The 19,535-nt window shown below is 44.6% G+C and overlaps 1 protein-coding gene across 1 annotated transcript; it reads left to right on the top strand.

Annotated features, from left to right (window-relative positions):
• Positions 1-12,641: 12,641 nt before the first annotated feature.
• On the top strand, positions 12,642-16,516 carry LOC136533975 (rho GTPase-activating protein 5-like). Its single transcript, XM_066526487.1, has 5 exons — positions 12,642-13,207; positions 14,592-14,712; positions 14,813-14,932; positions 15,342-15,572; positions 15,678-16,516. The coding sequence occupies exons 1-5, from the start codon at positions 12,759-12,761 to the stop codon at positions 16,260-16,262; spliced, it is 1,506 nt and encodes a 501-aa protein (XP_066382584.1). The 5' UTR covers positions 12,642-12,758; the 3' UTR covers positions 16,263-16,516.
• Positions 16,517-19,535: the final 3,019 nt, after the last annotated feature.

The raw sequence follows: 19,535 nt of genomic DNA, 5'->3' as shown, positions 1-19,535 counted from the left end.
TAGTCTCATTCTACTGGACTACAGTCTCTAGCACCTCTGGGCTCTGGCGTGACTAGCTAGGTGCACTTGGCCTGCTATGACGGAGCATCTGAGTCATGTTATAGGCAGGAAACTCTATAGTAGCACCATTGTACTCTGCTAGCATCTCAGGTGGCCTCACTGTAACTACTCTGTGAATCAAGAATGTAATCTAGTGAGCATAGGGCAACTATCGATGACCTCTGAACCCCTCTGCAATAGTATCCTACATCTCTGAAAGTAAGAGATCGCAAATATCAAAGATAGTATACTGCATCAGAGAGTTCAGTAGCCATAACTGAATGCGAGTCAAGCCCTCGTGATAGCCCATCCTTGGAAGCAGGGTCCTCCTCATGATAGCATCAAGCACTCTAGCTGTAGGAGTGAGGTCACTGGGTGTCCTGCTCAACCCCTCGCCGAAAGGCTCTGTGAAGCAATGGCGGACCAAATCAGTAGGAGGCACAAAACCACCATGTGGACGTCTGGGAGGCGCTGTCTGACCATAGCACACCTCATGTAGCCAGACGAGTTGCTCCTAAAGCCTGAGAATCTCCTTGACCCTAAAGCTCATCAGCCTATAATCTCTGCCTCTAAATGCAAAGTGAATGAATCTGTGCTACGGGTAAATCCAAAGAGTAGCATAGAACTCACGGACCCAAGATAGAACATATCTGTCTGTCCGTCTGAGTAAGTCTGTCAACCCTAGCAAGTAAGACAGGTAAGGGCGAATCTGCTCTCCAGCTGCTGCTACAATGGACTCAATGGAGCAAACCCTCTGAGACCTGAATGCTGCCCCACAGTTAAGATATGCATTATAAAAATCCTCCTGCAGTGGTGTGTAGAAGCCCTTTGATACACGCTCATCCCTCCTAGGCGGAAACCACTCTTCAAACTGCACGAACCTGAGCTGCTGCACCTGCTTGGCCATGGTGGCCCTCAAATCCAGATGAGTCACTAGAGGTGGACCCTATGGTCTAGGAGACGGACGAGAACCCCTCCGCTATGTCTCTGGCCTCGGTGTCACCTAGGTATGGGTACGACTAGAGCGGCGAAGCTGTGGTGCCTGCTCTGTCTCCTCGGCCTGCTCGACTTGCTCTCCCTCCTGAGTCTGCTCTGCTGGCTGTAGCTCCCCCTGAGGCTGAGGCTCCTCCAAAGCAACAGGCATCCCTCAAGCAAGATAGTCCCAGCTGGACTACCATGATGACGCTCAACCTGCTCAATAGCTGCTCTCTAGGCTAGTGAAAGCTGATATGAAATCTATACTCCACTCCTAGCACCTCCTCTCTCTACACGATCTATGGCGGCTGTGACTATTGCTGCTCTCTCTGTGTCAGCATCCACATACTTTCTCTTCTTTGTCGCCAGCTTCTTCGTCGCCTTGCCTTTCACATCAGTAGGCAAGCGAGGCGGAGGCCTCGAATCCTCATCACCGGGACCACCTCCGACGTTCTTGACACGTGCCACCTAAAACAATCTGCTACCTCAGACAAGAAACAACTGTCACTGATACTTCCGAGGCTTGGCCTCGATCCATACTCACGAGCTTGGCCCTGAGTTGACTGACAACTGCTAATGAGACCTCAACAACACCGACTCGCTGCACGATGGAATAGATCGGATATATATGAATAACTTAAATATACATCTAAAGATACGAAACCCTAAGAAAGCAAGCAATAGATACAAAATTGGAAATGAGGGCTTGCTACCTGATGAACCGACAAAACGACGAGCAGAGGAACGAATCGAGGAACCACTGGATCGACAATGCGAGGCTAGGGTTAGGGTTGCAGCAATTTGGTGTGGATCGGCTGTGGAGATGCAATGCGAGGAAGCTATCGGCTCTGGCGCTAGGGCACGGCGTGCGGTGAAGGGCAGCGCATGGCATTGGTGAGACGACGCGGTAGATGGCATAGGGAAGGTGTGGGCGCGGTGATGCAGCACGGTGGCGCGGGACGGCAGCGCGGGAGTGGCGGCATGGGAGCGGCATGGACTTCGCAAGCAGGGCGGTGCGGCGAGCGGTGGAGCACAGCTAGGGCACACGGCATGGTGGCTCAGGAAACGGTGATGTCGACGTGGGCGTGGATGCAGAATAGGTCAGCGCCGCGACATTATATGGTGGCCCTCGACGGATTAGAAAAGAAAACGAGATAAGAGTTGAAATCCCGCACGATTTCTACTAACCGGACGCTTTGGTGGCAACGACCAGACACTGCCACCCAGAGTCTGGTCGACTCCAGAGAGGTCCAAATCCCCTAGAGTCATGACCGGACGCATCCGATCCTAACTGACCGGACACAGCCAGAGTCTGATTGATCCTAACTTCGTCTTCTTCGCTTAACCGGACGCAGGATCACCTTCTGACCGGACGCAGGGAGAACACTATTCCAGCATCCGGTCACTCCTTTGCAGCATAGTTCAGCTCCTATGAACTGACCAGACGCAGGGGAGCAGAGTCCAGTCCAGTGTCCGATCACTCCTTTTTAGCAATTCTTCAAAGTCCTTCGAGCTGCCTGTTCCCAATCAAGTCCCAACTTCAATAAGACCCAAATAAACACCAATTGGAACTGATGTGAGTGACCTATCTCAAACCCTCAAATTTTTCAAAATATTTTGCCTTACGCTATAATTCTTTTTAAGAAAATAGGCAATAAAAGAGTGATTTGAAGAGAAACGACAAAACAACATTCATGTATATGCAATGTAATACTTGAAAGTAATTCTAGTTGCTTATCAAGTTTGATCCAAGGTTAAGCTTCTTCACACGCTTTTCGGCGGTTATCTTAATCATGTTAGACAAGCCCTAAGTGCATTACCACAAAGTAAACATGTCGTATATTACAATGCAATGCAAGAGACAACACAAGCTCATTTTCTAGTGAAGTTACTAAAGTCAAGCACATTAAGCTCATTCCTCAACCGACAAAATGTTGCCCCATCTAGCGGTTTAGTGAAGATATCCGCCAATTGATCCTCGGTCCTTATACCTTCTAGTGAAATATCATTCTTAGCAACATGATCTCTAAAAAAGTGATGGTGGATATCTATGTGCTTTGTGCGAGAGTGTTGAACCGGATTATTAGCAAGTTTTACCGCACTCTCATTGTCACATAAAAGAGGTACTTTTCTAGAACTATACCATAGTCTAGCAAAGTTTGCTTCATGTAAAGTATTTGTGCACAACAAGCACCCGTGGTAATGTATTCCGCTTTGGCGGTGGACAAAGCCACACTATTTTGCTTTTTGGAGGACCAAGACACAAGTGATCTACCAAGCAAATGGCACCCTCCGGATGTGCTTTCTCTATCAATTTTGCAACCGGCATAATCCGAATCGGAATAGCCAACTAATTCAAATATAGCTCCTTTGGGATACCAAAGACCAATGCTTGGTGTGTGCTTAAGATACCTAAGGATTCTTTTAATGGCAATCAAATGAGTTTCCTTAGGATTAGCTTGAAATCTAGCACACATACACACACTAAACATGATATCGGGCCTAGATATGATTAAATATAACAAGCTACTAATCATAGAGCGGTAGAGAGTTTGATCAACCGTGTTACCTCCCTCATCTAGGTCGAGATGTCCATTAGTTGATATTGGTGTCTTGATTGGCTTACATTCATCCATTTTGAATCTCTTGAGAAGATCATTAGTATATTTCTCTTGAGAGATGAAAATCCTTTCTCTTATTTGCTTGACTTGAAAACCAAGAAAGAATGTAAGCTCTCCAATCATTGACATCTTGAACTCCTTCGACATCAATTCACCAAACTCTTTGCAAGAATCTTCATTTGATGATCCAAAGATGATATCATCAACATACACTTGACAAATGAAGATATATCCATCAAGCTTCTTGGTGAATAGTATGGTGTCGACCTTCTCAATGGTGAAGCCCTTCTCAATGAGGAAATCCCGAAGATGCTTATACCAAGCTCTTGGGGCTTGCTAAAGCCCATATAGCGCCTTGGACAACCTATAAACATGATTATGATATCTAGGGTCTTCAAACCTGGGAGGTTGATCAACATAGACTAGTTCATTTATAAAGCCATTAAAAATGCACTTTTCACATCTATTTGATATAGTTTCATTTCATGATGTGATGCATATGCAAGGAGGATACGAATGGCTTCTAGTCTTGTAACCGGTGCAAAGGTCTCTCCAAAATCCAAGCCTTCAACTTAAGAGAACCCCTTTGCAACTAGTCTTGCCTTGTTCCTCACAACAACGCCTTGATCATCTTGCTTGTTGCGGAACACCTACTTTGTTTCAATGACTCTTACACCTTGTGATCGCTCTTCAAGAGTCCAAACTTCATTGCGGGTGAAGTTTTTCAACTCTTCATACATGGCATTTATCCAATCCAGATCTTGAAGAGCTTCTTATATCTTAGTAGACTCAAAACAAGAGACAAAAGAGTGAAGTTCAATAAACGAAGCAAGCTTTTGAGAGCGAGTCATTACTCACTTTGATGGACTCCCTATGATCAGATCTTGTGGATGAGCTTATAGTAGATGTGAATTTTTTCTATCAACCACTTGAGGGTGAGGTTGTGGAGCATCAACATCATGTGCTTATGTCACCATTTGTCTTCATTTTCTACTCTCCCATCTTTATCACCATCTTGTGGCACATTTGATGAAGAGGGTGGATTGATCACTTGTACATCATCTTCATCATCATTAGGCTTGATGTCCCCAACTAGAATGTTCTTCATAGCTTCCCTCAATGGTTCATCACCTATATCATCAAGATTCTCATGTGATCCTTGGGAGCCGTTAGATTCATCAAATTCCACATCATATGTTTCTTCAACCAAGCCGGTGGCATGATTAAATACTCTATATGCTTTGGACTTTGATGAGTAACCAACAAGAAAACCAATATCACAACGTCTTTGAAACTTCCCTAGGTGTTGCCGCTTCTTGTAGATGTAGTATTTACAACCAAACACCCTAAAGAAGGAGACATCCGACTTCTTCCCATTGAACAACTCATAAGGTGTCTTGCCAAGGAACTTTTGAAGAAATAGGTGGTTAGATGCATAGCATGCGGTGTTGATAGCTTCCGCCCATAGAGCTTTGAGAGTGTTGTACTCATCAAGCATTGTTCTTGCTAGTGTGATCAATGTCTGGTTCTTTCTCTCAACTACACCATTTTATTGAGGAGTACATGTTGCGGAGACCTCATGCTTGATCCCAACTTCATCACAATAGGCTTCAATGTTTGTGTTGTCAAATTCTTTCCCATTGTCGCTTCTAATCTTCTTGAGCTTCACTTCAAACTTATTTTAGGCTCTCTTGGCAAACTTCTTGAAGCATGATGCAACTTTGGATTTGTCATAAAGGAAGAACACCTATGTGTATCTTGAGTAGTCATCAACAATCACAAGACAATAAAGATTTTCTCCCAAACTCTTGTATGTTGTTGGTCCAAATAAGTCAATGTGAAGGAGCTCTAGCACTCTTGTTGTTGACATGAAAGCTTTTGTAGGATGAGTGTTTGCAACTTGTTTGCCGGCTTGACATGCACTACAAAGCTTGTCCTTCTCAAACTTCACATCCTTCAACCCTCTCACCAACTCATTCTTCATTAGCTTCTTGAGTGAGCTCATCCCAACATGAGCAAGTCTTCTATGCCATAGCCACCCAAGTGTTGTTTTGGTGAATAGGCAAGTCTTCAAATTAGCATCTTCAGATGTAAAGTCCACTAGATATAGGTTGTTGTATCTAAATCCCTTGAATATCACTTGATCATCATCTTTCTTGGATACAACCACTTCCTTCTCGGTAAATAGGCATTAAAAGCCAAGATCACACAATTGTCCAATGGATAGCAAGTTCAAACTCAATGAAGCAACATATAGCACATTTGAGATTGAATGATCATTTGATATTGCCACTTTGCCCAATCATTTAACCTTGCCCTTTGAATTATCTCCAAATGTGATTCTTTCTTATCCATCTACTTCTTCATCTAGTGAGGTGAACATACGAGGATCACCGGTTATATGTTGTGTGCAACCACTATCAATTACTCAATGACTTCCACTGGTCTTGTAGTTCACCTACACACAAGAGATCAAGCTTTAGGAATCCAAACTTGTTGAGGGTCCTTGACTTTCTCAACAAGTGACTTTGCTACCCAAATTTTCTTAGGCCTATTCTTATTGGGAGGTCCTAAGAACATCACTTTCATCTTTCCACTAGAGTCCTTTCTAAGCATGTAATGAGCATTGAAGGCAAAGGGTCTAGCATGATTAGGCAAGGGTTGTGGTGGTGGAGTTTGACACTCATGAGTAAAATGACCTTCTTGTCCACACTCAAAGCATCTCTTTGGCTTTAGCTTGTGTTGTTGTTGTTCAGCTTGAGCCTTCTTCTCTTGGTTTGTCAAGTACCCAATGCCACTTCTATCCATCTTCATGATGGTGTTCATTAATAGCTCACTTTGAAGATGCTTGCCTCTTGTGAACTTGCTCAATCCAATCTTAAGATGCTCTTTCTCCAACTTGAGCTTCTTGTTCTCTTCCTTGAGTGCATCATTATTTTTCTCTTCCTTGAGTTTCTTGTTCTCTTCTTTGAGCTTCTCATTCTCAAGAATCAAATCACCATCATGATCAAGAGTTTCTAGCACTATAGTGTTGGTGGCTTTGAGCTCTTCAAGATCTTTCTCGAGCTTTTCATTATCATGCTTGAGTTTGACATATTCATCATAGTTTTCGGTTTCAACCACTTGCTTGCCTTTGCTACTAGATCCTTGCTCAATGCTCTCAACAATTAAATCATCACATGATGTAGCTATATCAATCTTAACAACATCGTTAGTAGCATCATGTGGCTCATTGGATAAAAATTCTTGAGCAATAACAAGATTATCATGATTTATCTTGAGAGTTGTATATTCTTCTTTTAGCATATTGTGGCTAGTGATGAGCTCTTTATGCATCCCCTCAAGTTTATCATGTTTATCTTTAAGCTCTTTTTTAGAAGATTTGAGCTCCTTGAGTTTGGAAGACATAGCATCATTTGATTCTCTAAGCTCAACACTAGCCTTTTCCGCTATGTCACATTTAGCTAAAAGAGAATCGTTCTTAGCTTCTAGCTTGCCATTCTTAGCTCTAGTCTTTCTAATGATCTTAGTGTATTGATTTAGCAATTTAATAAGATCATCATAAGAAGGTGATTCATATTCATCATCATCACTATCGCTATCATCATTGCTAGCATGTTCATCACCACTACTATCATCATCATTTGATACCTTTCGATCACCCTTGGCCATAAGGCATAGGTGTGTAGAGGATGGTAGCGGTGGTGTCGGTGAAGATGATGAAGAGTCAATCACAATGGCGGCCACCTTCTCGTTGTCACTATCATCATCAGATGAGCAACTAGATGAATCAATGTTCATGAGCCAATCACCGATGATGTATGCCTTGCCATTCTTCTTTTTTTTATGGAAGTCCTTTTTCTTGCCATCCTTCTTGTATGGCTTGTTTCTCTTCTTCTCATCTTCTTCTTTATTACTTGAGTCATCTTTCTTGCCCTTGTACTTGTTCTTGTACTTGTCTTTCTTGGGCTTAGTGCATTGATGTGCTAGATGACCAAGTTCTCCATAATTGTAGCAATCCATCTTGGAGATTGGCTTCCTTCTAGAGCTAGTGAAGAACTTTTTTTTTCTTGCCATCGAACTTGATGCCACTCTTGTTGAGCTTCTTTAGTATCTTGGCGGTTCTTCTCACCATGAGAGCAAGACTTGCATCATCAACTTCATCATCACTTGAGCTCTCATACTCAAGTCTTGCTTTGCCCTTCTCTTGGCTAGCCTTAAATGCTAAGTCTTTGTCTTTCTTCTTGGTAGAGGATGATCCATCTTGTGGTGTGATGTGCATGTACATCTCATGAGCATTGATCTTTCCTAAGATTTTAGTTGGTGTAGCGGTGGAAAGATCACCTTGATGAAGCACGGTCACAATATGCCCATATTTATCAATGGGGAGGACACTCAAGATTTTTCTTACATCATCGGATGGTTGCATTTGAGTAAGTCCAAGCCCATTGACTTCCTCTATAAGAACATTCAAGCGTGAGTACATTTCATTAGCACTCTCTTTAGAAAGCATCTCAAAAGAATTAAGCTTTTTTCATTACAAGATGATAGCGTTCCTCATGCTCACTCTTAGTTCTCTCATGGAGTGCATAAATGTCCGACCATAGTGCATGGGCGTCCTTGTGGTTCCTCACCCGGTTAAACACATCTTTGCAAAGGCATCTAAAAGAAGGTGTTTCGAGCCTTTGCATTCCATTTCTCATAGTTCACTTCATCGCCTTGAAGGTACGTGGGATCCCGAGGTTTTGAGAATCCTTGTGAGGCGGCTTTAAGTATTCCAAAATCTAGATACGCCTCCATGTAGATTTTCTAATAAGGAAAATCATTCCCCTCAAAGATAGGAGGAGGTCCATCCCCGTGAGACATCTTTCTCTAGGCGGTTAAGCCTAAATACGTGAGCACGAGGCTCCGATATCAATTAAAATGATCAAGATGCCCAAGAGAGGGGTGAATTGGGCTAATTCTAAAATTATTTGCAATAATTAAATCCTACACTTAGCCCACTTCACCCCTTGTGCCTAGAAAGTGTTTCTAATGTTCTACCGCACAAAAATTTAGCACCCTAAGTTCCAGTCCTACTCTAGCATGGCAATTCTAAGTTTGTAAAGACAAGAATTGAATTGCTCAAATATAAATGCTTAAAGTAAAGAGAGAAGGAGGAACACGGTGATGTTTTGCCGAGGTATCGGAGAGTCGTCACTCCCCACTAGTCCTCGTTAGAGCACCCGCGCAAGGGTGTAGCTCCCCCTTGATCCGCGTAAGGATGAAGTGCTCTCTACGGGTTAATTCTTCGATACTCCGTCGTGGTGAATCACCCACAACCGCTCACAACTTGAGTTGGGTCATCCACAAGCTCCGCCGAATGATCACGAAGCTCCCAATCATGACCAAGCCGTCTAGGTGATGGTGATCACCAAGAGTAACAAGCACAGACTCTCACTTGACCACGACAAGCCTAATGAGAAGGGTGGATGCACACTTTGCTACTCTTGCTTTCACTAATGAGGCCTCTCTCTTGGATTCTCAAATCTCAATCACCTCACTAGGACCTTGCTCTTCTTGGCTCTCTCAAGGGTGTTTCTCAGCTGTTGGAATGAGCAAAAATAATCCCTTGAGTGAATAGAGGAAGTATTTATAACCCCTCATTCAAAATGAATCGTTATGTGCCTCTATGGGGTGACCGGACGCTCCAGTCAGTTCACCTGCCTCTGTGCAGTTTAAGTTGTGATCGGACACTGGCCATCGTCTGGTCAGCACTGACCGGACGCGTCCGGTCACAAAAACTGCCCTCTGGAACCTTACTGATGTTGACCGGACTCTAGCACCCAGCGTCCGGTCACTTTGCTGCTCAGCGTCCGGTCAGTAGCCGGAACCTGACCAGCGTACGGTCAGTACTGATCGGACGCTTCCGATCAGGATTCTCCCTCTCTGGAACCTTACTGGAGTTGACCGGACTCTGGCACCCAGCATCTGGTCACTCACCTCTCAGCGTCCGATCGCATCCAGACGACTTCACCTTGATCAAATGAACTGGCCGGACTCTACGCCAGCGTCCAGTCACATCGGAACCAGCATTCGGTCAGCATTTGACCCTCCATTCACTTCTAACTCACAATCATATGTGAATGAAGTTCGCTCCAATTGATCTTAGGGCTATTTTGGAGCTATCTAGTGCTAGTTTTAATAAGTGTGCACCACACCTAACCCACTAGACTCACCTAGGTCAAGTTACTCGTCCATACCCCCCTTAATAGTACGGCCAAAGGAAAAACAAAGTCCTAAACTACTCTAAGTGTCTAATCAACACCAAACGACACTTAGAACTAGTCTATCCTTAACCTTGTCGTCCATCCTTTGAAAACCAAAATAATTTCCATCGTAGGGGCATGACCATCATGATTGCCCAATCAATTGTCATTACCATGACCTAACTTAATTGCATCTGCAAAACACAAGTTAGTCACAGTAATCTCGTATTGTCATTAATCACCGAAACCCAACTAGGGGCATAGATGCTTTCAGCAGCGGAGCCCAGGCAGCAGCACTAGCAGCGAGAGGCGGTGGAGACCCAGAGCATCAACTCCCTCCTCTACGTCATCGCTCGGCGACCCACTCCAGTTGGCTCCATTGATGGTAGTGGCAGCTGGCGGGTGGGGCGCTAATGCTCAACTTCTATGTTTGATTAAATATATACAAAAAAAATATACTAATATATGTACGATGATGCGTAATAAGTAGTTCTAAGTGAAGTTGTCTTATATAGATATATCATATATGGGCCATCATAAGTAGGGTTAGGAGCAAAGCTACATATGAAGAAGTGGGGGCAGATGCCCCAATCCTCCATTGCAAAATATAAATAAATTAGTAATGAAGTCCAAAATTTCATCATTCATGCATTCTCTATGGCCCAAGTCCATACACCCATGAGACAATCACACCTTTCTCTCTACTAATTTGCTCTAACTTCACCACTAATCATAACCAAGTTCTTCATTACTGTAGTAGCACTCGCTGCCATATCTTTTCGCTCTGGAGTTTGACTACTCACTAACCGCCCTACTAAGGAGCTAGTACTACGGTAGGATACGACAGAATGTTGTTTCAGCTTAATTGACACGCATGTGTATTGCCTTGGCAAGGATTAAATGCATGGGGACTTAAATTATATTAGCTGGCACCTAATTAGTCAAATAATTTGGCATACCTAAAGTTTAATAATTCATCAGCTCTTGTTGGCTGTACGCTAGGTCTTAAATTCCTCCAGATATATGCTAGTACTTCTGAGTTGGACTTGTGAGCCCAATACTGAGTACTGACAAAAAAGAGCACATGTCCATCGTGTGTGCCCTGTTCGCTTGATAAGCATGACTAAAAATACTATTAGCTAATTTGATGAAAGAAAAAAATAATATTTATTAATTGAAAAAGTACGACTTATAAGCCATCAGCAGATGAATCCTATACTGGAGTCTGGAGTATATATATTCCAATTCATTTCTACTGTAATGCTCTAGCAGATCTTGTCTCTGACTGAGGAAAGATGATGAATGGAATGGCATGGCATGTGATGTGACATATTTCTCCTTGCACAAACCACAAACAAATGGATAATGGTCCAAAAAAATGCATTTCCAGCTTTATGGAGTATAGTAGTAATTAAGTTGATGAGCCGCTGGGACAAAAGGTTTCTGCCGGTATAGTACAGCGTTCCTCATGGTCATGGTAGACAACTTTGAGGACATGTCAATTAACAGTTAACACACGTCAGTAAAAGTTTCTTGTACAGATTGAAACATGACGGAGCTGGTATTTGATTACTCTTATCAGCCATTTTTTGCTGTACCATTAACCTTTTGTCCGTAGCTGCCAAATTGGACATTTTTCTTTAGTTGAACCAAATTACGACTTCTTTTTTTTGGACCAAATTACGACTTTTGGTATGATGCAAATGAACCACAAAGGCAAAATGGACCCTACAATGAATACCTTCCGCTTCACAGTTTTGACACCGTTTGGAAGAGAGAACCCTCATTTTGGTTCTTTTTTAGTCGTTAGTTTGAGCACAAATTTTCTTCATAATATTGGTAGAAGTATTTACGCCTCCTAGTCCCCGTTAGCCTCTTGTTTACTTTATATATATAATCAGCTTGTTCACTTATGCTAAAATGTTGTGAGAGAAAAATACTATCTCATGGTTGAAAAAATAGTTCTGAATAAGTTCAAACGAACAGGACAAATATATATAATAACAACGGTGTACTGCAAAACCTGTAAATAAAAATGGGGGTAGTAGGCAGAAGCTGGAAACCTGTAGGGTCCAAAAAGAGACAAGAACACCTAACAGCAGTTAAAACACTCAAGTACTCTGAAAGCCATGATATGTTTTACAGTTAATCCATCACATAAACTTCCGGTGACGTAGGCAATTCGAGACAGTTACAAAAGGCTAGACTTTCTCCGAGCCTGAGATGATGGGTAGCTTAAACAGTGAAGAAACGCACGCGTGAACGAGAAGCGAGGAGAGCATGCGCATGAGCTCGCATCCATGTGTCCATAAAGAGGAAGGAGAGGAGTAGGAGCAGGAGACGAATGATGGTGCCATCAGCTCCAGCTCAAGCCCTCCCTTCAATCCAACTCCACCTCCACAAAAATCCTATCCATTCTCCACCAAACGGCCCACGGGAGTTCATCATCTCCTGCTAAAAATTGCGTCTTTTTCTGCCTAAAGATTCCTTACTGGAGTTATAAAAAAATCCCCTTTTGTCGTCCATTTCTCGACGCGGCAATTGTTTTTTGTTGCGATTTGAGTTCGTGGATTTGGACCACGCGCACCACCACAACCAATCCTCCTCCCCTTCCAGTCCCATCCTGCCCCAACAATCCCAATCTCCGGAAGAAAGCAAGCATCAAGAAATCCTACATAGGGGCGCACCAAGAACACCGAGAATCCCAATCATTTCTTGGTGCATTTGCCGCCCCCCCCCCCCCCCCCCCCCCCCCCCCCCATCAGCGAAATTCCCAAGAAAGCTCATCCTGAATCGGCCCCCCAAAATCGGTCGGTCCTACACCGCACCAGATCACAGCTCATAATTCCAGTGAGAATTCAAAAAGGAGGAAGCAATGACGGAGGTGGCGCTCCTCCGGGGCCCGACCAACCTCGCTTCCACCGCAAGCCGCGCCTCCGCCGCCGCCTCCTCCTCCTCAGCGCTGCGCTATTTAGCCAATGCCGACAGCGACGTGCTCCCAGGAAGCGGCAGCCCGCAGCGCACCGCGGGATCTGCAGGGAACCGACGACTCCTTGAACTGCGCGGGCAAGAGGCGGCGGAGGAGGAAGAGGAGCGGTGGTCGTTCTTGGCGCTGCTCTTTGAGCTGCTGCGGAAGTCGCTGCTCGGGTGCAGGACGGTGGGCGGCGGCGGCGGCGAAGGCGAACACGGCGGCTGCGGGATGGAGATTGGGTTGCCCACGGACGTGCAGCACGTCGCGCACGTCACGTTCGATAGGTTCCATGGATTCCTGGGGCTGCCCGTTGAATTCGAGCCCGAAGTGCCCCGCCGTGCTCCCAGTGCGAGGTATGTCTCGTTGTGTCCTCATCAAATTGGTATTGAGTTCACGCTTCCAGAAATCTGACTTTATATGCAAATAACATGGAACTTTTTTAGCTCCAAATTGAATTTTAGAGGGTGTTTGCATTTTCCCCCCTTCTTTAAATTCCAAATATACGTGGTGCTTTGATATGAACAGTTGAAGACAATAAGTATTAGATTCTGTTCTGTTAGAAAGTTGTAAAATGTAAATGATGTTTGCTTGACACGGGTTCGTTAATAGTTCACCACTCTTTAGCATTTTGATGGCATGGTTGTTTCCGTACTATAGTTTTGATCCTTGAAAAGGTGGTCCCTTTTGTTTGTGTTACAGCCTCCATGCTGCTTTGATCTGAAAAATATTATTTAAAAAGGCAAAACTTTAAGTGGAGTTTGAATTCCATTTGAATCATGTTATAAAGTATGAACTTGGTTTTTGTGTTGGCGGCCTTAGCAGGATTTGAACTATGGTTGATGAAATGGGCATGCCTTCTGATAGTGGATGTGCTTTGGACCACAACTGTGCATAGAAATAATTTCTGCGTGTTTTCCCCATGTTCCATTAAATAATTGGTCAATCATTTTTCTGACGAACTCATTTTTCTGATAGTGGATTTTGCTGTACTTGCTTACCTCATCTAAGAATTATTTCGACTGAACTAGGTACATAAAGTTGGTTGTTACATCATCTGTCATTAGTGAGATCGAAAAGTTGCCAGGGATTCCATGATTTATGTATGGCCTATTTTGTCTTGATTAGATAATTCACTATTCTTTTCACTAGACTTGCAAATTACTTTGGTTTTTAACTTTTTTGTTATCCTTCATCTATTGTTTGTATAGTAGACCTTGGCTTCAAATACTTGGTATATTATTTTTTTGTGCTTTGCTATACTATCTAACTTATTATAGGAACAGGGCACAAAGTATAAGAAAAGTACATAGGTGTCTTGTATCTTGTTTCTTATTGGGAGTTCCAAGATGTCGGTTTTCAGCATTAAGCTAAAAAGAATAAAGTTCTGCTTTATAGAAGGATGGGAGCCTAGTGCTCTAAAAGAAGATAAAGTGGCACAAACACCTAACACCTAATCTTCAAACTCAGGGATTGCTAGTATATGATCAATAAAAATCACTTGATAATTGGAAATATTATTGCCACCTTAAACATTTACAATTTGATTATTTAAAAGATGCCTTGGCATCAAGGATGGTGCTCGTGTTCATGTGGACATATCCTGAACCTTGCAAGTCACATCTATTTTGCTCGTTTTTCAGTGCTAATATGCATTTTCTGAAAACATAAATTGTTACTTCCATTGCAAGTTTACTTTTGCTAATCCTGTTCATTGGCTGATTAAAACCTGATATGCAGTGCAAGTGTCTTCGGAGTTTCAACAGAATCAATGCAGTGTTCCTATGATTCCAGAGGAAACAGTGTCCCAACAATCCTCTTGATGATGCAGAGACGCCTTTATGAACAGGGTGGTCTTCAGGTGCGTGTTTTAGGATCTCCTATGATTCTTTAGTCTGTTGCCCTCAGTGTTTGGAAGCTTTGTTCTGATCAAATAAGTGTTTCCTTATTTTGTATTTCAGGCAGAAGGTATCTTCCGCATAAATGCAGAGAATAGCCAGGAGGAGTTTGTGAGAGACCAATTAAATAGTGGAATTGTTCCGGATGGCATTGATGTCCACTGTTTGGCAGGTCTAATCAAAGTAAGCTAATTTCTTTTTCATGTTACTTATACAATCATAATCATTCTATTGGCAGCATCTGTTTCTTAATCACCTGTCTAGTAAGTAGAGAGTTATTAAGGATCATGGTGGAATTTCAAGTCAACGCCTGCCAGAGAATCCAAACTTCACTTTCTTGACCATCTCTTTTTCTTGTGCAATGATATTACCTTTTCTTCCCAATGCATACAAAGTTGTGATTGTGGATCTGTGATCGTGCCATTTAGCAATATTCCTTTGTAGTATGATCTTGCTTTTGGAGAAGGCAAGGAGTTTGGTCAACTTATTTGACATTAACTGTTTATTATGCTCACGAGCTAGTCACTTTACTCGGCAAGACAAAAGCATGTTCTCAACTTCTCACCCAATTTAACATTTCATCTCTTTTCAGGCCTGGTTTAGAGAAATGCCGAGGGGGGTTCTGGACTCTATCCCACCTGAACAGGTGATGCAATGCCAATCTGAAGAGGACTGTGCTCGGGTAGCGAAATGCCTTCCACCAGCTGAAGCAGCTTTGCTTGACTGGGCTGTTAATCTGATGGCTGATGTAGTCCAAGAAGAACAGATAAACAAGATGAATGATCGCAATATTGCTATGGTTTTTGCACCAAATATGACTCAGGTATTGCATTGTGTTAATATAATAGCAATTAACAAACTAGCAATATACCTCACCCCGAGCAATGAAATGGTTAGGCATGCTAACTGTAGCACACTTACAATGCAGATGGCAGATCCTTTGACTGCACTTATGTATGCAGTCCAAGTGATGAATTTTCTCAAGATGCTGGTACAAAAGACTCTCAAGGATAGAGAGGAGTCCACTCCAGAGGATGTTTTGCTGCCCCAGAAGGACCCATCTGATGAAAATGGGCATCAGAAACCCAGCGTGACACTTGATTCTCTCCTTGAGGAAGGATCTAGGCGCCCTTCTTTTGCCAAGGAAGAGCCCCTTCTGAACAGTCCTTCCCACAGCACTGATGATAAGTCTAATGAAACTAATACCACTTTAGGAGTCACTGCTGCTTTCACTGCCCAGACAAGTGAAGTAGTAACGAGTGTGGAGGACTCCACTAGTGGCTCACAACCTGCAACTGCTGGCCCAGTTGCTATTGCTGATGCTTCCAGCACGACAGCTACACATTCTCTTCAAGGCAAGGGGAGCCGAAGCCTGAATCGGAGGAGGACTAGAAAGGGCAAAGGCCAGGGCCAGTCTGGTACACGCACCGCACCTGCAGCTGAGAAATCAAGAGGTGCGAGCATCGTGAGCCGGATAAACTCCAAGGTTGAGCGGATCGAAGCATGGAGATGAAATCAAAAGCCATTTCATTTCCATTGTTGCTGTGTACTAGATGACTGACCCAGTGTTTTCTGAAAATAGCACCCCGAACTGCTTGCTTGCATATTTTGCATTTTCTATGAGCTTATCATTTCTTGCTGTATCATGGTCATGGTATTTTGAGATTCGATCTTCACGTCTTTACTAACTTCTGTATCTTTCTTATGGTTATTTCTGTGAGTCAATGAAAGATGCTGGTGCTTTCCTTTGTACATTAATCTCTTTGATGCCTAATTTATCAAGTGCCTGAAAGTTCAAGTAGATCTGCTTTGTGCTGGCCTTACTGCACCTCCAGCATGTTTCCTCTTCATGAATATGGTCCACTCCTTGCGCTGGCCTTACTGCCTGTACCTCCTGCATGTTTCCCCTTCATGAATATGGATCGATCCACTCACATTGATCTTTCTTGTTTCAATTTTTTTTTTGGAAATAAGATTTTTGGCCCCATGTTCCAATGCTTTCATTTTTTTTTTAATCTTTATACACACTTACACAGTATGATTTTCCTATGCTGAATTGCCTGTAATTCACCATGTTGGTTTATTCTGCCTTCTCTCCATCCTTCGTCGTTTACAGGTTCGCGCAATCCAGGCAATTTTTTGTTTTCTTCTGACTTGCCAAGAAACAATGTGAACAGGCCAGCCACCCGCCAATTGCCAATTTTGATTTGCAAGGTTTAGACATTTTTCTTAAAGAAAAGTTCAGAGTTCAAGCAATATAGGCCTTGTTTAGTTCCACCCTAAATTTCCAAAAAGTGCTACAGTACCTGTCACATCGAATGTTTGTGGCCCGTGCATGGAGCATTAAATGTAGACGAAAAAAAAACCTAATTGCACAGTTTGGTGGGAAATTACGAGATGAATGTTTTGAGTCTAATTAGTCCATGATTGAACACTAATTACCAAATAAAAACGAAAGTGCTACAGTAGCCCCAAATTCCAACTTCCTACGACTAAACAAGCCCATAGGATGAAACGGGTCACTACCTTTGATTTCTGCCTTTTCAGCTACGAATAGGGAGAATTACTGCTCTTTGTTGTGTCTGTCATATCCTTTAGAGTTAAATGCATGAGCGGCCCTAAACTTGTCAAGGGGTATCATTTAGGTCCACGAACTTGAAAAATGTATTTCTATGTCACTAAACTTGTTAATTGGTGCACCACAGGTCCACACCAACCATGTTGGCAATTTTATCTAACGTGGCACACCACTGTAACGCTGATTGTGTATGCTATTTTGTGTTTAACCCCTCGTCTATCCTAGACTCGTCTATTTGTGTTTAAAAAAAAGGACAGAGAGAGAAGGAGCTATGGGAGGGAGCGGATTTGTGTCTGAGGCCAAGGCCATTTGGAAGCCAAGACGGGGTCGGGGGACGGCAAGAACAGGGGCGGCCCGTGGCCCGCAAACGCACTGGCGGCGTGCAACCGACAAGCCTATGGGCGGCACTAGCCACCGGTTGCTGCGGCGGCGCGGCCATGGTGGTGGCGCACCCTCCTCATCCTTTGCAGGGGATGCTGGCGGTCATACAGCGGGCTTGCCAGCGAGCTTGGTGGCGCGGCCTTGGTGGTGGCACACCATCCTCATCCCTCTGCTAATGCTGGAGCCAGAGAGCTCCTTCGGCGAGATCTCAATCCTCTGCAACATCCTGCAGCCCTACACGGTCCGCGTCAGTGAGATCTGTCGCCTGCCGGCTCCTGCGTCTCGATGTAGTAGCAGTTGCCGTAGAACCCGGCGCCGCCCCGCGAGAGCGAGGCGTACAGCATGGGCCGCGTTCATGGCGAAGCAGAGGTGCACGGGGGAGTCCGGCTCGAACTCGGCCGCGGGGTCTGGGATCGCGTCGCGGCCGGCGGCCCCACTGCGGCTCCACCGACACCGCGCCTGCGGTGGCGGCGCGGGCCAGCTCCCCGACCGCGTTCATGAACTACACGGCGCCCGGGTCGTCGGCGATGTCGTGGCTGAAGCGGAGGCCCACGAGGGTGTAGCAGGCTTCGGCCTCCGTGAACCACACGCCGGCGTTGTTGCAGTCCATGTCCACCGCCTGTTGCGCGCCGGGACTCCGATAGACCAGGCGAGTGAGCGCTCGATGGTCCTGGCTGGGCTAGCGGCGGTGCCGTCAATGCCCTCGGTATTGGTGGCAGTGGCCGGCCAGTCGGGGGCCGCCTTGAACACGTGCAGCGAGTCAACGACTCGATGAGCGCCATCTGTGTGGGCTACCGGTCGAGCCAGAAGAGGCGGAGCAGGCCGGCTGGTGTGGGCTTGACCGGGACAACTTGGTGCGCCGCAAGCCGGTTGATGGACTTGGCCGCTGCTGCCATGGATCGATCACGGAATTCATCACTCGCAGCGCGCGCAGGCACAGCCTGGGCAAGGATGAGTGGATGACTGAGGTAGAAGATAACTATGGCAGGAGAAGCTCGACTTGCCGGGCCCGGCTTCGCGGGCGCGGCTGCTGTAGGGAGCAAGGGCCATGTTACAGGCTAGCGCAGCTACAACGAAGGTGCTCGTCCATCGGTCCGCGGTTGCTTCTCGTGAAGGCTAGGCTGCGGACGGTGCTAGCTGCTAGCGCGGCCAACACGGTCGGCGCTGGCCGCGAGGCCACGGTCGTCGGCTCGTGGGGCCAGAGTGAGCAGCGGTGTCCTTGAGTGTGGCCCCTCTCTCTCTCTTAAACACAAATAGACGAGTCTAAGACGGGGGGTTAAACGCAAAATAGCAGACACAGTCAGCGTTACAGTGGTGTGCCACGTCAGATAAAATTACCAACATGGCTAGTGTGGACCTGCGGTGCACCAGTTAACAAATTTAGTGATCCAGAAATATATTTTTCAAATTCGTAGACCTAAATGACACCCCTTAACAAATTCAGACCGCTCGTACATTTAACTCTGTCCTTTATTCCCTGTCGGTGCTTCAGAGCTCCATATTCCAACACACTGCATTATTGTCTGTGACAAGTACACTGCCGGTCGGAGAAAATCGTGTATCTTTATGTTAAGAAGCAATTAGATACACGATTGTACTTGAGTCGTTCTGAAATAGCTGTACACGAAACGTTTCAGGTCTGATTTCGGGCAAAGTTAGGGTGTGTTTAGTTCGTAAAATAAAAATTTTTGATATTATATCGGATATTTTAGAGATGTTGGAAGGAGTTTTTGATACTAATAAAAAAAACTAAGTGCTTGTTTAGTTCCTAAAAAGTTTTCCAAAAAGTACTATAGTAGCCATCACATCGAATCTTGCGATACGTGC

This window comes from Miscanthus floridulus, unplaced genomic scaffold, assembly GCF_019320115.1.
Source record: "Miscanthus floridulus cultivar M001 unplaced genomic scaffold, ASM1932011v1 os_1379_1_2, whole genome shotgun sequence".
Classification (NCBI taxonomy): Eukaryota; Viridiplantae; Streptophyta; class Magnoliopsida; order Poales; family Poaceae; genus Miscanthus; species Miscanthus floridulus.
Note: the sequence above shows the minus strand (reverse complement) of the source record. Positions and strands in the feature narration are given on the sequence as shown.

Bases quoted from the DNA above. Each gene is read 5' to 3' on its own strand.
- LOC136533975 (XM_066526487.1), top strand. From the start codon at position 12,759: ATGACGGAGGTGGCGCTCCTCCGGGGCCCGACCAACCTCGCTTCCACC. The intron at 13,208-14,591 runs GTATGTCTCGTT...CCTGATATGCAG, and splicing joins CGCCGTGCTCCCAGTGCGAG to TGCAAGTGTCTTCGGAGTTT. The intron at 14,713-14,812 runs GTGCGTGTTTTA...TTTGTATTTCAG, and splicing joins ATGAACAGGGTGGTCTTCAG to GCAGAAGGTATCTTCCGCAT.